The 17450-nt window shown below is 35.0% G+C and overlaps 1 protein-coding gene across 1 annotated transcript in view; it reads left to right on the top strand.

Annotated features, from left to right (window-relative positions):
* The window catches only part of LOC149808240 (lysosomal-trafficking regulator-like), a 250120-nt gene that overhangs the window by 176407 nt on the left and 56263 nt on the right, over nucleotides 1-17450 (top strand). Inside the window, exons 37-42 of the mRNA XM_089975328.1 lie at nucleotides 5840-5945; nucleotides 9384-9445; nucleotides 10130-10188; nucleotides 11329-11481; nucleotides 13353-13597; nucleotides 14487-14553. Of these exons, the coding sequence (XP_089831454.1) occupies nucleotides 5840-5945; nucleotides 9384-9445; nucleotides 10130-10188; nucleotides 11329-11481; nucleotides 13353-13597; nucleotides 14487-14553 (692 nt within the window). The remainder of the gene's footprint in view (nucleotides 1-5839; nucleotides 5946-9383; nucleotides 9446-10129; nucleotides 10189-11328; nucleotides 11482-13352; nucleotides 13598-14486; nucleotides 14554-17450) is intronic.

Below are 17450 nucleotides of genomic sequence, written 5' to 3'. Positions count from 1 at the left end.
CCTAGTTTTTAATGTTTTGACATTTATTGACAAATGTTGGAATTCACCATCATGACATGGTGGCAGCATAGGGTAGCCACTTGCTAGTGGTTCTAGCAAGTTTAAATGAACTTATGTCAAGCAATATCTGCATGAAATCAAGATTATAATATTTGTTATGTTTATCATTCACTGATAGATGAGACAAAACTACACCATTGGTGAAATATGATGTGATTCTCTCCAATTGCATTGCTGGTCACATGACTAAACAAATTTCACAACCTACATGTACATGACATTAGCTATCCAAAAGTCATATAATACCAACAATAAACCCCTTCAATCTTGTACAATCACTTAAAGTTTGTAAAAAGAAGTAAAGCATACTTAATTCTCAACATATCTATTGCATGAACAATGACCAGAAGTCTGTATTCATTAGGCAAAGAGCACATGTCAATGCGGTAGTCACATGATACCAACAAAAACATCTCTGACTAATGCTCTATGCTTCATGAATCTGGTTTTCTCTAGGTGGCAGAGAATTCCAACTTTTTGATACCATATTGTCTCTAACCACATACCACAACATAAATGTCAGAATATCTAAAATGGGGTGGGGAGGGTCAGAGGAAACTCTGACTGTAAAATCCCATTCTGCTATCATCACTGTCAGTCAACAGTTTACATGCATTTAATTTTAGTGGATTTGTTCGAGTGAACACCTTAAACTTCAGCGTGGCATGTAAGATCACATAACTTACAGTCATCCATAAATAGAAAGCGGCAAAATCTAAACCAAGCCTTTCCCTTGGCAAACAGATGGTCAGGTGAAATGTATATTGTAAATCTAAATGAGCATAGGAATAAGGTGATCAGATTGTATGCTGTATTTATTTCAAGCGTGGCCTCACCTTTGGTTAATGAAGGTAGTTACTCATGCATCAGCTGTGTACTGCCCATTAATATTATGCTTCTAGCTGTGGACAATGATAATAGCTGTAGATTTTAAAAATTGTGATTTAAAAATTAATACAAAAATAACATTAATCTGTTTATTATCAACGTATTACCTCGATTTTGATATGATAGGAAAGAATGATGTTATTTATCCTTTTGTCTTTTATTCCTGGTCACAGTAGGTAGGTAGATAGGTGGGTGGGTAAGTGGTTATATAGTTGGGTAGGTAGGTGCTTTCACAATGTCAGCACTTATGCCGTCTCATAGTTTTGGAATAATGGAAGCAAAAGAAGTAATGATTACAGTATTTCTGAGAATATTGTTTGCTATCTACTGGCCATATTCAAGCCAACAAACGGTTGACATAGCTGCTGTGCTCAGGTTAGTTATATTGGCATATCTATCCCTTCTTGCTTTTGGGATACGATATGAAAAACCATCAAGTCTAATTTCTCTATTATCTCTGAATTGCTTTTAGTCAATTTACAAGATCTTTCAGAAAATAAATAATTTGAGAGATTGAATTATTGAAAGTTGTCAGGGCAATGCCTTAACCTCTTAATGGCTAGTTGCTTAAGATCTGTAAAAAATTTAAATGAAACAGTCTGAGTTTGTTCATTGGCTGCCATTGATTTAATTTTTGGATTGTTTGGTTTTGCAGCATAAATTGCTATGTAGCAATTAAGAAAACAATTTGAATTTTGGTAAGTTCCTTGTTGAAATTCATGCAAATCTCAGCACAAAGCACCAGTAAATCTCCACTTTAAAATAGTAGACACCCCACACAAATATTGTTAACAACATAAAAAGGTTCCACCTCATTAAAGAATTACCATCCAAACTGATATATGTCCTTATATTGCTGTTATCACCCTGTAGGTCCGTATCAAGATTCATATATGCACCCTCAACATCAAATCATATTTGTAAGTCGACAATGAGTGCTCCAATTCATGAAATATATAAGAAGCATTTTCCCCGCCATTTCTATGCAATTGCCCATCACTCATAATTTATCATGCCATTATCACCACTTATCCTCTCTTGTGAAGAATTATTTTCAATATTTGCAGCAAAAATCCATTTTCGTTAATGACTTCTGGTAATTATTGGAGACTTAGTCTGTATAGAAATAAAAATTCTAGAATGGAAAATCGCATGAAAACTTTAACATGCAAAATATCAAAGCCTGAACAGTCAACAAAATGTACTTTTCCTCCACACCTTGATTAATTCAAGAAATCTGATATTACCAGTCACAACCAAGAGAAATGTACAATGACAATGGTAAATTAAGTAAATTTGCAATTACCTACAACTTTTTGATAGTATTATTACACTGTAGTTAGTCTTGTGTTGTGTTTCAAGGGCCTGATGTGTTGTAAATTCAGAGATTGTATGCCCATATAGTAATCATATCATTTTATTAAAAAACCTACTTAGAAGTGTTGAGATTTTTATGTATCACTGAATGTAGCAATGCCACCGCCATCACTCTGGAGAAAATGACACAGAGCACAACTCACTATTCTAAGCATTTCACCTTCGGTAGAATTCACAAAATCTACAAGTAAATCCATTATTGCTGTTTATTTTTGACATTTTAAATCTGTCAGTGGTGTTATATTTACATGGCTTTCTGTGTATTCCTGTCAGTGGTGTTATAATTACTTATTATTCTATTTATGTCTATCAGTAGTGTTATAATTACTTGGAATTCTATGTATGCTTGTCAGTGGTATCATAATTACTTGGCTTTCTACTTCTACTTATCATGGTTTAATGGGTTTACACCAGTCAATGGTTTATAATTACTTGGCTTCCTGCTTACATCTGTCAGTGGTTTTATAATTGTTTAACACCATTCAGTGGTTTATACTTTCTTGGCCTTCTGCTTACATATGTCAGTAATTTATAACTACTTGGCTTTCTGTTTCCACCAGTCAGTGGTTTATAATTTCTAGACTTTCAATTTAATACCTGTCAGTGGTTCTATAATGGTTTTACACCAATCAGTGGTTTTAATAATTACATGATTTTCTGCTTGCACCTGTAAATGATGGTATGTGTTATTAAATGGCTTTCAACTAACACCTGTCATTTGTTTTATACTTTTCCTCTTCCAGAGGCAAGGCACTTAACAGCCAGAATAACGAAGACATATAGTAAGCAGTGTTATCCAAAACTTTAAAAGCTTTAATTGGAATACATCAGGTTATTAGAAGATATGTGCTTTTTAAAACCTTTAATTGGAATACATTAACTGATTACATTAGCTGATTAGATGTTTGATTTTTAAAAACTTTAATTGGAGTACATCATCTGATTTTTAAAAAGTTACACAGAGCCTGGAGATTATTTATCACCAATTTATTCAAGTAGTAGATGAATTCAGCATATCAGGTTACAAAATATGTACAAGTAGTAAAGGAATTCTTCATATCAGATTAAAAACTTGTACAAGTAGTAGAGGAATTCAGCATATCAGGTTACAAACTTGTGCAAGTAGTAGAGGAATTCTGCATATCAGGTTAAAAACTTGTACAAGTAGTAGAGGAATTCAGCATATCATGTTACAAATATGTACAAGTAGTAGAGGAATTCTGCATATCAGGTTAAAAACCTGTACAAGTAGTAGAGGAATTCAGCATATCAGGTTACAAATATGTACAAGTAGTAGAGGAATTCTGCATATCAGGTTAAAAACTTGTACAAGTAGTAGAGGAATTCAGCATATCATGTTACAAACTTGTACAAGTAATAGAGGAATTCTGCATATCAGGTTAAAAACTTGTACAAGTAGTAGAGGAATTCAGCATATCATGTTACAAACTTGTACAAGCAGTAGAGGAATTCAGCATATCAGGTTACAAATATGTACAAGTAGTAGAGGAATTCTGCATATCAGGTTACAAACTTGTACAAGTAGTAGAGGAATTCAGCATGTCATGTTACAAACTTGTACAAGTAGTAGAGGAATTCAGCATATCAGGTTACAAAATATGTACAAGTAGTAGAGGAATTCTGCATATCAGGTTAAAAACTTGTACAAGTAGTAGAGGAATTCTGCATATCAGGTTAAAAACTTGTACAAGTAGTAGAGAAATTCTGCATATCAGGTTAAAAACTTGTACAAGTAGTAGAGGAATTCTGCATATCATCTTACAAACTTGTACAAGTAGTAGAGGAATTCAGCATATCATGTTACAAACTTGTACAAGTAGTAGAGGAATTCTGCATATCATGTAACAAACTTGTACAAGTAGTAGAGGAATTCAGCATATCAAGGCACACACCTCAGTGAGAGTTTCTTGAACAAAAACTCATAATATTTTAAGATACACACCTAAGTATATGGTGATACTATCCTAAAATTTTCAGATTAATATGCCAACTGATGAAGATGTTCGATTTTCTAAAACTTGTGCATGTGGATTGATGAATTTGACATAGATGCCACCAGCCTTCTGGTCATTAAAAATCAGACAGAAACTTCTGGAGTATCACAATATAACCATTCAGTAACACATTGGTCATTACCCTTGTCTGAGTATCACAATATAACCATTTAGTAACACATTGGTCATTACCCTTGTCTGAGTATCACAATATAACCATTCAGTAACACATTGGTCATTACCCTTGTCTGAGTATCACAATATAACCATTTAGTAACACATTGGTCATTACCCTTGTCTGAGTATCACAATATAACCATTCAGTAACACATTGGTCATTACCCTTGTCTGAGTATCACAATATAACCATTCAGTAACACATTGGTCATTACCCTTGTCTGAGTATCACAATATAACCATTCAGTAACACATTGGTCATTATCCTTGTCTGACTATCACAATATAACCATTCAGTAACACATTGGTCATTACCCTTGTCTGAGTATCACAATATAACCATTCAGTAACATATTGGTCATTACCCTTGTCTGAGTATCACAATATAAATATTCAGTAACACATAGGTCATTACCCTTGTCTGAGTATCACAATATAAACATTCAGTAACACAGTGGTCATTACCCTTTTCTGAGTTTAGCAACTATGTATTAGATAAGTGAATTTAACCAATTTCGTCACAGACATTTAACATAGCTGTAATTGTTTACAATATTGCTGCTGCTGCCACTGAAAAAGTGATACATATATATTGCAACAGGCAAGACAAAAGCTTTTTAGATGCATGCACATTGATTGCAAATTATATCTTGATTCAGTGTGAGAATTACATTACTGTAGACCGCTCCAGTGGCCTAGTGGTTAGAGTGTCTGCCTTGGATGCAGGAGGTCGTGGGTTCGATCCCCGGCTGAGTCACACAAAAGACTTACAAAAATGGTACTAACAGCTGCCTCGCGTGGCGCTCAGCATTAAGAGGTTAGTGTTAGGACTGGTCGGCCTGGTGTCAGGATAATGTGTCTGGGTGGGACATCATGCTGCATGTCTGCGACATGATGTCCCAGTGCTAGACATCACTATAAACTGTCACTCTGCAGACATTGTAGCGATATGACTGATTTTTTTAAAAAGCTACGTTAAAAATCCAAATCACACACACACATTGCTGTACTGTATGACATTTAGTAGAATCCTATCTGAATAGCTCTGCATAAAAGAAGCATATCGGTAAATTTGTCAGCTCCATTGTCACTTTTCAATGTTGTTATACCAGAGGTAGCGATATCTAAATATTGAGAGCCATTTTAGATGGCTGCTCTAAGGGGTGATGATGTTGTCATCATCTCCATGAACAAATATGAATACTCTTAAGATATATTTAAATCTGAAAGTCAATTAAGGGTAATCAGAGTACATTTTGCTATGGATCATAGTACAGTACTCTGCAGAATCCATGTATTAACACTCTATATCAAATTTCCAGATGCTGAGGCAGTTGACCCACCATTAATCTACCTGTTTGAGGATGATCACCAAATGGCCGATAAAGCACCTCTTATCTATCAGCTGCACAAAAATAAAAAGATCAAGTAAGATTTTATTTCCTTATTCTTCATGGAGACGTTAAAGTGGGACTGTCCATCTTTCACTATTTCCATGTTTTTAAATATTTTTTTTAATGCAATTTATGAAACTTTCCAGTAATGTTGCCCCAGTTCTGACCAACTTTGAGAGGGGTGTCATTATATTTTAGTTAATGAAATTTTCCAAACTTTATGTTTGCAGCCATAGCAGGAAGGGGTGAAGAAAGATTTGTCATGTATTTGACCAATTTTGATTTATGACCACTGGGCTACTGTCCTAGGGGTAGGAGTGAATACCTTGGCATATATGGTGGCGTGGGGTTGGAATATGCAGTGAAATGTATGGACATTCATAGTGGCAAGCCATTGCATATGATCTCAATTTACATTCCTTTAGACCAATATCATTGTCGGAATGGCTTGGGAGCATGGAAGTGGGGGTGGGGACAAGTCTCCTATAATCTCAGTATGCCAGTGGAGTGTGGACCCTTCAGGATCATTATTTATGTATCAACATTCTCAAGATGAAAACCATTCCAAAAGCTTTTCATTGGTAACTGGAGAACCTACATGGGAATGAAGTTCTCATTCTGTCAGACAACTCTGCCTGCTATGGTGACTTATCTCAAACAGCAAGGCAGAAAGGCAGAACCAAGTCCCCAGACCTTGGTATTCTTATTTAGGATTTTTTAAAGTGGTGTCCTCAGTGACAAATCCACATCCAAGTTCAATGTTATCCTAGGTCGGTTGATATATTGGTGGACTCATTGTTTTGTAAGAACGAACTAATACAAACGGAATGATCTCGTCATCCCTTTGTTTTCTCTCAGTAGGTGCCCAATGGGATCAACCTATGATGGATCCATTAGCAACAAGGTGGAATGCCAAAATCCCAATCTTTTTCTCACCAGTCCTGGATCCAAAGGTCTGGATAATCGATCTGCTTTCTGTAGTTTGGAACGGCCAAATATATACACTATTGATCTGCAAAAAAGGTTTGAGTGTCACCTCATCCTGATTACTCCACTCAAATGGGAAGTCTTGGATCAACCTCACAGCAGAATTGCCAGGAATTGAGATATTCCCTCATCTGCTCTAAGCAACCACGATGGCAGGAGTTTCATCCCAGCTCTGAGTTCCTGAACCTGCACATCTGGATCTTATTAAAATACACCATCAGGAATAAACAGTTTTCACCACTGCAGACATCCATACCTTAATAGCTAAATTCCTATGGCTGTTCATCAAGAAACAGTTAGCACTAATTACAGTTAAAACCTACTGTTCCATGATCACTGGTACACTATGTTATCATGAAAGAGATGATATCAGACCAATCAAAGACCTATCTTATCTTCTGTCCATTTTAGATTACGCATGTCCAGTGATGGTGGATCCTTGCACAAGTGAAATCTATCATTATTACTAACCTGACTGAACAAGACACCATTTAGAATGCTCTCAAGAACTTCATTGGTTCACCTCTCTTAAGAATTCTGCCTCCTCATTAGCAAATACATGCCATTTTGGTGGATCCATCAACATGCAATTCCTACAAGATGGGTCAGTATCATTAATGACAGCCCCTACTGTCATTGCCAAGAACAGACTACCATTCATCGGTAATCAGACTTTAATAAATTCTTGTCTACTCTGGTCACTTTACCTCAAGGTCATCTACAAGATCCAGTGTGAGCTCCGAAGCCATTGCATTGAGGAAGATCCTGCCTCTTCTTGCCCTGACAAAGGGAAATGATGATATGACACTTTCATTCTGCCTCATGCCCTTACAAAGGGAAATGATGATATGACACTTTCATTCTGCCTCTTCTTGCCCATTAACACTTTCATCCTGCCTCTTGCCCTTACAAAGGGAAATGATAATATGACACTTTCATCCTGCCTCTTGCCCATACAAAGGGAAATGATGATATGACACTTTCATCCTGCCTCATGCCCTTACAAAGGGAAATGATGATATGACACTTTCATTCTGCCTCTTGCCCTTACAAAGGGAAATGATAATATGACACTTTCATCCTGCCTCTTTTTGCCCTTACAAAGGGAAATGATGATATGACACTTTCATCCTGCCTCTTCTTGCCCTCACAAAGGGAAATGATGATATGACACTTTCATCCTGCCGCTTCTTGCCCTCACAAAGGGAAATGGTGATATGACACTTTCATCCTGAAAAAAGTGTGTGTTTGTGTGTGTGATATAGATTTTTAACGTAGCTTTAACAATTTTCTAGTCATATTGCTACAATGTCTGCAGTGTGGCAGTTTAAAGTGATTTTTAGCACTGGGGCATCATGCCACAGACATGTAGCATAATGTTCCACCCAGCCACATTATCCTGACACCAGATCAACCAGTCCTAACACTAACCTGTTAATGCTGAACACCTAGCACAGCAGCTGTTAGTACCATTTTTAGAAGTTTTTGGTATGACTTGGCCGGGGTTCAAACCCACGACCTCCTGCATCTGGGTCGGATGCTCTAACCACTAGGCCACTGGAGTGGTCCCCTGAAAAAAGTGGATTATTCGTTCCCTATATTGGAAATAACCGCACACCAATGAATTTGCTTTGCACACAAAGCTAGGATAATCTACACAAACAATGCATGTGAATGAAACTGTTCTGTTATTATCCATGTCATGGGATGGAGATCTGAGTACATGTCTCCAGTTTTTATCTCAGAGATTTTTTGGCCTTAAAGGCTGAAATCAGTCTGGTGGAACCTATAGCCATGGCACAAAAGGTTACCTTTCCAAGTTGCTTGACAGCTTCATAAGAACGTGGCTTCAAGACTTCCTTGGGATTTGTGAGAGGGAAAATTTTCCTTTCAAAGCTGCTTGCTGACAAATGGAGTTTTTTCCAGTCAGGTAGCTAGTTGTCTCACATACTTTAGGAGACTGGCGTGGTCTATCTGGGTAAGGGAATGTATCTCCTAAGGTAATGTATTTGAAAAAGAAAGCAATTTTTTATAGTAAAATACCAAATCATAATACACTTACACCCTCTCAGCCTACCTTATATTACATCCTTACAGAGAGCATGGAGAGAAGGAGAGATCACTATCTAACTGCCACCTACATGGACAGATAACTAAAACTGTTAGTTGGAAAACAAAATTTTGTCTAAAATGTTTCAGTCTGAGAGGGCTGGATTTGCAAGTTAGTAATAGTTCTCCTAAGGTATTATGATCAGATAACTGTTATTGAAGAAACATAATTTAGTAGGAACATTTTTTGTTTTACTGTGGACCACTAAGACTGACTTTTAAAAGACATGCATGTAAGGATCTTTTCACTGTAAACCTCTAAAACTGACTTACAAAAGGACATGCATATTTTTCACTGTGGACCCCTAAAACCGACAGACATCCAGTCTTTTAGCCCTTTTTTCATTTTGCTCTTATTTTTCTTTCATTTATTTAGGTACACAAGTACTTGCTGGGTTGTATCTCCAAGCAATGAGACCAAAGGAGAACTTCTGATAGGCAAGTTTTTCTTTTCTTTGCAGTTGTAAGATTTTGTTTGAAAGCACAATTTCATGTAAAAGTTGCTGCAAAGATAAATTTTGTATCATTTATGTTTAAATGTAATATTCTCAAAGTTTTGCCTGAACTGCTCAAACAGATAGAAAGACATTAGATTGAGTTTCTTCCTCCGCAACATAATTATGGACATTTTATGCATTTTACTTCACACATATGGACTTTTTATACTATTTTACTCTGCACATATGGACTTTTTATGCTATTTTACTCCACACATATGGAGTTTTTATGCTATTTTACTCCACACATATGGACTTTTTATACTATATTACTCCTCACTTGTGGACTTTTTTATGCTATTTTACTCCTCACATAAGTATTTTTTATGTTATTTTACTTTTCACATATGGGGTTCTTCCTCCACCATTAATACTGGCCGCCATGTATAGCCTATCGTGCTGAAAAATGGCGTTAAACCCCACAACAACAACAACAACTTTTCACATATGGACTTTTTATTCTATTTTACTCTTCACTTAGGGACTTTTTATGTTATTTTACCACTTTACATCTCAGTAGATGTTAACAGCACTTCCTCAGTAGGATTAAATAAAGATTTAAATTGTGAGTATTGCTTTAGCTTAAAATATTGATGAAAACTGTTGCACTATGTCTATCTTTTAGGGGAAGATAGTGTTTTCTTTGTCGCTGATGAGGCCATGACTGACGCTAATTACACTCAGGTAAGAAAAGAAAAAAGTAATGAGTATTTGATACATGAAAATCTCAGAATTGTAAGCGAATTTCTTGATAGGGATATTTGTCCATTTAAGACCAGTCTGTCGATTTGCACACATCGTGAAGGAAATATATTAAGATTAGATTCATTCACAGTTAAGTAAGGTCTCATTTCCAGAGTTTTTGCCTTGGCACTAAATAACCTACTTTTGTTTCTGTGCTGTTCAGCACCGAACCAAACCAGGGTTAAGTGACTTTCTCAAGGGGCATAACAGCGTTAATCATGACGGGATTTGAACCTGGGACTTTCTGATCCTGAACCAACATTCCCTACTACTTGGTCACAGTGCCACTCTCTTTGGAACAGTATATTTTGAAGTAATATTTTCTCATTCAGTGTATCTTGTACAAGTTGTTTGCCTGACATCTTAGCCTGACAAAGTATTTTGCATGCCTTCCATCTTATTTGTGAAGCAAGAAACATTTTTTTATATATGTAAATTTCCAGTACAGAAACTGAGTCAGACATGAATAAATACTGCAAAACTTATGTGCAAAAAACTATTTTTGGAATATGAAACTTTTGTGACTGGTATACAAATATATCAAATAAATTTACTGCATGTAACATATTCATGTTGACATTATAAAAATTAAATCCAGATGTTCATAGTTTACAGATGTATGATAAACATGATGCTCCCCATATTGTACATGTCAGCTGTTATTTGATTCCTAGCATTCAGTTGATTGTCACTCTTGAAATCACTATAGACTGATGTATCATTTCTTCCATTTTGTATTTTAAACTAACAGGCAAGTTCAGTACCTGAGATATATGTTTGCATGACAGAGTATGTTTCACACCTTCATTTGTCAGTCAGTGTTGTGTTTGAAGACTGTGTCTGCAATGTGACAAAGCAAGAAACTGGTTATTTGATGGTCATTGCTTGTCATTTTTCAATTAACATATCTCAAGAAAGAGGCTGCTTAATGCAGGTGAATGAAGGTGACCTTTACACAAACGTTGATGACTTTATAATTTTTTCATGCTTCATAAACTACTGTAATGTATGTTTACACCAGAATAAAATAAATCTTGTAATAGACCATGTATATTTTTTTATATAATTCTTTAATTGTAGGTGTTGCTAGGAAACAAGGACCAATTGTCTATGACATGGCCATATGAGGACATTAGAGAGATACACAAACGATGGTACCAGCTCATGGACAAAGGCTTAGAAATTTTCCTGACCAGTGGAAAAACATGCCTCTTGGCATTCAAATCAACTACAGTAAGTCTAAAGTCCTTTGATAAGGTAAAAGCAGAAAAATAATACTAACTTCAGTGACAATCTTTATAGACATACAGTTGCATTTGTTGAAACTCCTGAAAAACTAATTTCATTGAAAAACTGCTCTAGGTAGTCTTTGCACATTTTACCAGAGTGTTATGAATGTACTCAGTCAACCCCAGGTAGTTAGAGGGTTATCAATTTATTTTTTCACCCCCCAGGTAGTCAAGCACCTGTTGTCAGAAAGTAAAGAATCCATTCATTTGCTCCCAGCTAGACTGGCACCTGTTGTCTGGAGGGTTATAAATTCATTCATCCACCCCCACCCCCAAGGTAGTCAGGCACCTGTTTTTATAGTGTTATTGATGCATTCAACTTTTCCCAGTTAGTCAGGTACCTGTTACCAGAAGGAGATGAATGCATTCAGTCACCCATTGGATGTTTTCACCTGTAGTCAGAGGGTTTATGAATACATTCAGTCACACCAAAGTAGTCGGGCACCAGTATTAGTTACATATCATGCAACACTTATGAAATAATAACTGGGTTAAAGCAATGGGTAAGGAATGTTTATTTAACACTTCCTGAACATCAGTCTGAATTCTTCCGATTTCTTCTTTTGATTCAGTTAATACACCGAGTTTTAGAGATTGTTAAGTTTCAAACAGCATAAATCAAGGCGTAATGGTAACTAAGACAGATTTTGCTTTTTCAGATGACTCCTTAATTCTTCCATCTTTATCCAATGTTAGGTCATTGTAAGTTGATGGATTTTAATTAGCTTTTCTCCATTGTTAAACGAAGACATCAGGACATATGGTTATTTCAGACATTCCTGAAGGCCAAGTGAGTTTATAGCATGGTCTCTTTTGCATTATGTGTCTATTGATAATTGCTTGTGGAAACTCTCTTGACTTTATTAATGAACAGATTTTTATGAAGCATGAACTTTATGTCAACAAGATCTCCAATGAGAACCAAGTTGAAAATGTTTGAAAATGGTGTTCTAACATTCAATATTGCCACAATAGTGGCTAGTTTGAAAATCTTTTCATTCAAGTAATATATCAGATATGATTATAACACTTATGACACTCAGCAGCTAAAAAGAAAAAATAGTTTCATCTTTAATTACTGGAAATTCTTTTTGGACAGAAAATAAATGTGACCCCCTCCAAAGGTAAATGGGAATCCTTTTTACCCATTATAAAATATTTCAAAATCTTACTGATTCCAAATTTTATCAATTTACTTCAGCAAATTGTAATTACTCTTTTGATAAAATTTGTCTTGAAAATAATGGATCTGGGTCCCATTTGCAATCAGGCAAGGAAAATAGCAGCAGTTTGTAAGAAATCATTGCACTGTCTTGCACAATGGACATGAATATATGAATCTCAGAGGATTTACTGTGTGCTGGAACATGATGGGAGAGTTTTAGTTCAATGCTTCCAAGTTTTTCCAGAGTGCTCTGACAAACATTCGCACACAATAAACTGTGTATGATCATTATTCCCACATGATCATCTCTAAGTATATTAATTGCAGTATATTAATGGCAGATGTGGCTGGTACCTACTAGTACATTAATTGCACACCTGGTTAGTACCTACTAGTTTATTAATTCTGCACCTGGCTAGTACCTGCTAGTACATTGCAAACCTAATTAGTACCCACAAGTTTATTAATTCCACACCTATTAATTACCTACGAGTTTAATAATTCCTCACGTGGCCAGTACTTGCAAAATGAAGAATTTAAACCAACATCAAATGCTATTCTTATATTTAACTACAGCTTACATCACAAATTGTACTCATCAGACTAGTTTAAACCTATTTGTAAAAATTAAGTTTAATTTTGTTGTTTAGGACCGGGATCACCTCTACCTGCAGCTATTGGAGTTGGAGCTGCCAAATCGAATCAACACAGAAATCTTAATGGACATGCTTTCTCAGTGGGAGGATGGAAGACTTACAAATTTCGAGTACCTTACACATCTGAACAAAGCAGCAGGTCGATCTTTTAATGATCTAATGCAGTACCCAGTATTTCCGTTCATACTGAAGGACTACACCAGTGAATCTCTGGATCTCAGGGACCCTAGCATATACAGGTCCCCATGACAAGATCAAAATGCATTTTCCAGTTGATAGATACTTCAGCTACTGGCTCAAAGCTTTTCATTATAATCTCTTAGGAAAATTTGTCATACTGTAGAAAAAAGTGTCAGTTATTAATTATATCTACCTTAATTAATGTAATTTTTCACATTCCTTTGTACCAGAAAAATCATAGTAATTAAATATTTCATGATATTTTTAATCAGTTGATTTAATTCTTCATTCAAAAATTATGGATAAGAATATATTAGTACTTGCCAAAAAAGACTAGAGACCATTCGTTATTTAATTTTTTTGTTTCATGATAGTATACAAACTAGAATGCTAAAATCTCTGTATTTTCTATCATACATGCAAAAGTCATGGAGTGACTAAATTATATCTTCAAATATCTTTCGTAGTGCTTGTACAATGTTGGCCTGTACTGATATATATTTTGATTCTATACATAAACATCTGATTCTTGAATGTAGATAAAAGAAATTAGGAACACTATTTACATACTGTTCTAAAAATGTACACATACATACGTATGGGGTAATTTTTATTCTACCCTAATGCTTATTTGAAAAGATATACTGCAACAATCTTCATGCAGCCAGTCATAATTAGGAGTAAAAATGCATAATGTGTTATCCATAAATTGTAATTTGCAAGCAAAATAAGGATTTGAAAATTTGTTATTAATAAATGAGAATGTCCTATAATTTAAGTGGTTTAAATTATGTGAGAATTGGTTGTACTTTAAGTAAATTATCATATACATCTAAAACATACTTTTACTTAGGATTTGCAGCTAAGATTTATTACTATTTAAATTAATACCTGTATGCATTTGTGAAACTGTGTAAAGAATTGACAGAAATTTGTGTTAAATTACAGGGATTTGTCACGACCAATTGCAGTACAGGATGTTGCCAGTGAGGAAAGATACAAAAACAATTATAAGGTAATTAACCCTTATTCCAGTCTTTGTTGAAGGCCTTACTTATATAACAAAATACCAATTTAATTTCATTGCCTTCATCAACTGCCTTGCGAAAGCTGTTATAACACAGTTGTAAACCATTTAATTATATGGAGTGAAACCACATTGCAAATGAATAATTAGGGTATTGACTGTAAGGTACGTACATGTTTGAAGAGATTTTTCAAATACTTTGCCCAAACAGCTTAAGTGAGAGAAAGGTCTGTAAAAGGAGACAAATATTTGTGTCTTTTTTAAAAATCAAGGTAACAGTTTCCTTTGCATTATAACAGAAGTCATCATGGGAAGTACATTACAAGCGAAATATATAGGACTCCGCAGCAAGCATAATCTAATTTCAGGCTCCCTCTCCTCATTGATAATAATATTTACCTTAGTAATGTGGCAGGCATGAATAATTCAGGTATGGATTGCAACATGTTAATGAGAAAGAAAATTGTTCAATACAATATTGTCAGTAATAATATCAAACAGTACCTCAAGTAACAGAAAGTAGCAAAACCAACAAGTTTTGTAAAACTTAACAAACAGTTTAATTATCAGTATTATAAAATAAAAATTTAAGAGGAACTTAACAGTATTATGAAATAAAAATAATCCTGAAAAAGTTCTATTGAAGTCCAAAAGAATGAAAAGTTCTGTATAAAATTCAGATCTAAAACTGTATTGGTCCACCAACATTCCTGACATGTCAAAATGACTCCTTTGAATAATTCACAGTTGTTCCAACATAATATCATAGTCCATTGAGCACTTGAAGAAGAAGAAGACTGCTCAGATAAAGACAAAAATACCCAATAATAAAAGACTCTGTGAAGCTCATGAGTTCGTTAACATTTTCAAAGTAATAGGACTAGCCAAATCACCAATAAGTGATATAGAACCTTTTACATGACCGGTTCATAATTCTTCATTGTAAAATCAGACTGGGCTTTGTTTGACCCAACTACTGTATTGTTTCCAATACATGACCATGACCAAGACAGGTCTGAGAAGTGAGCATTTGGAACTGCTCTGTCTTTATTATGCTGCTTAATTTGTAAGTTAAATCAGTCAGAAATAACGTGCCATATTTTCTTGCAATAATTGTACATAAGAAGAGATAAGGATTTCTGATTTAAATGCATTTGTATTTTTTTCCTATATATGAATATGACAAGATAGGATTTCATCTAGTGTTAAAAACAAGTGTTTATGAGAAGTGACATCCTTATCAATATCAATAATGAAAAGTTTTGGGTGATGGTCTTTTTTGAAATTTCCTGGATAAAGTCATTTGGTTTTTTTGAATTAAAAGCTACTAATAAGTGATCAGCTCACAGATTGATTTTAAACAGGTCTTTGTTGGAAATACCAACAGCTACGATTGGGTCCTCAATAATAATTGATGTTGAAGTATCATCAGCAAACATTTTTGTGCTGGACTGAATATCAGTCACAATATCCTTATTATAAATTAAAAATAACTGTGGTCATAGGATAAATCCTTGAGGCACACCAGCCTTGCAGCCCTGACCTTTTGTTGACCTGAAGTGTTGTCAACTTTTTTTAAATCCTGTTTGAAAGATAATTTTAAAATCATTCCAATAGTCTATAAACAGTTCCAGTATTTCTGACTTTGCAAATAAAATCATTGTGCCAAATTTTGTTGAAAGTCTTACTAGCAGCACAAAATACCACTGTAATTTCTTTGCTTTCATTTACTGCCTTGCAAAAAGAGTTGTACATACATATCACACAGTTGTAAATAAGCTTAGTGTTTTGAGGTGAAACCAGAGATACTTGTACACATGGATTCTGTACAGTTATCATTAGCATGTGGTTTGCTTTTAGATTATTTTTCTCTTCAACATTTAAGCATTAAAATTTTGTGAAATAAATATTTGTAGTAATGGGCCCTGACTAGGATATTTGTGGATCTCCAACTCTGTGAGTTCTGCACAATCCTGAGGATTGTTTAGCAGCTGCAGTCTTGATGCCCAAGCAAATTTCAATCTGTGATTCCTCCCATTTGCACCGAAATTTTGTTGATTCTGATATTATTCCTTCAGCTGTACCTTTCAAGCTCTCCCATTGTGGATTCCGTTTGTGATTCAACCAACTTCAGTTTGGTTTCAAGAGAGCTCATCCTTATGTCCTTCTCATCTGTCTTTTGCAAGACAGTTAATTCTGTTTTGAATATTTTTGCTTAGCACAGCTCCAACAGCATCAGCAGTTTGATTCAGGACCTGGGGATTTTGATATGCTATGATAAGGTAACTTACTAATTTAACAATCTGTTTCTGGGTAGAATGCCCCGTTTTCTTTCTTCATTACCGCCAACGCTTAATCTTCTTCCCCTTTTAATATTTACTGTCATACACACTACTGTTAACATACTAAGAATAATTCTGGTATTCATTTTGTTTAAGCTGCTGGGATGTTGACAAAGACATACAGAAAGGCACACAACCACCAGTCTTATTTTTCTTTTTATCCTTTTGATATTTTCTTTGCCACCTTGTACACGGACAAGGACATTTGCCCTAACAGTCATCATAGCAATACAAGAAAAGATCATGAATTTTAAATAATGAAATATTTGGGGTTGATCAGATCCTATATCCTGACATCACAGACTATTCATTTTCACAGTCTGACTAGTAACATTTTTCCAAAGTGCTAGTCCAGGACAAGCGCTTTTTTCCTGTTTCAAAAACATGACTGTATATTGAGCTAAAAGACCAAATTATCAACCAATCAAAACACTTCAAACAAAACAAATCTGATAAAAAAGCATTGTCTTAAAGAACCATGTTTACTTGGGCCAGAAACTCACAACTGATACACACTTTAATTTCATTCCACCAGTCAGTACA

The sequence above is a fragment of the Sinohyriopsis cumingii genome, chromosome 1 (assembly GCF_028554795.1).
Source record: "Sinohyriopsis cumingii isolate HCF-2022 chromosome 1, ASM2855479v2, whole genome shotgun sequence".
NCBI lineage: Eukaryota > Metazoa > Mollusca > Bivalvia > Unionida > Unionidae > Sinohyriopsis > Sinohyriopsis cumingii.
This window is presented reverse-complemented; position numbering and strand designations above follow the sequence as displayed.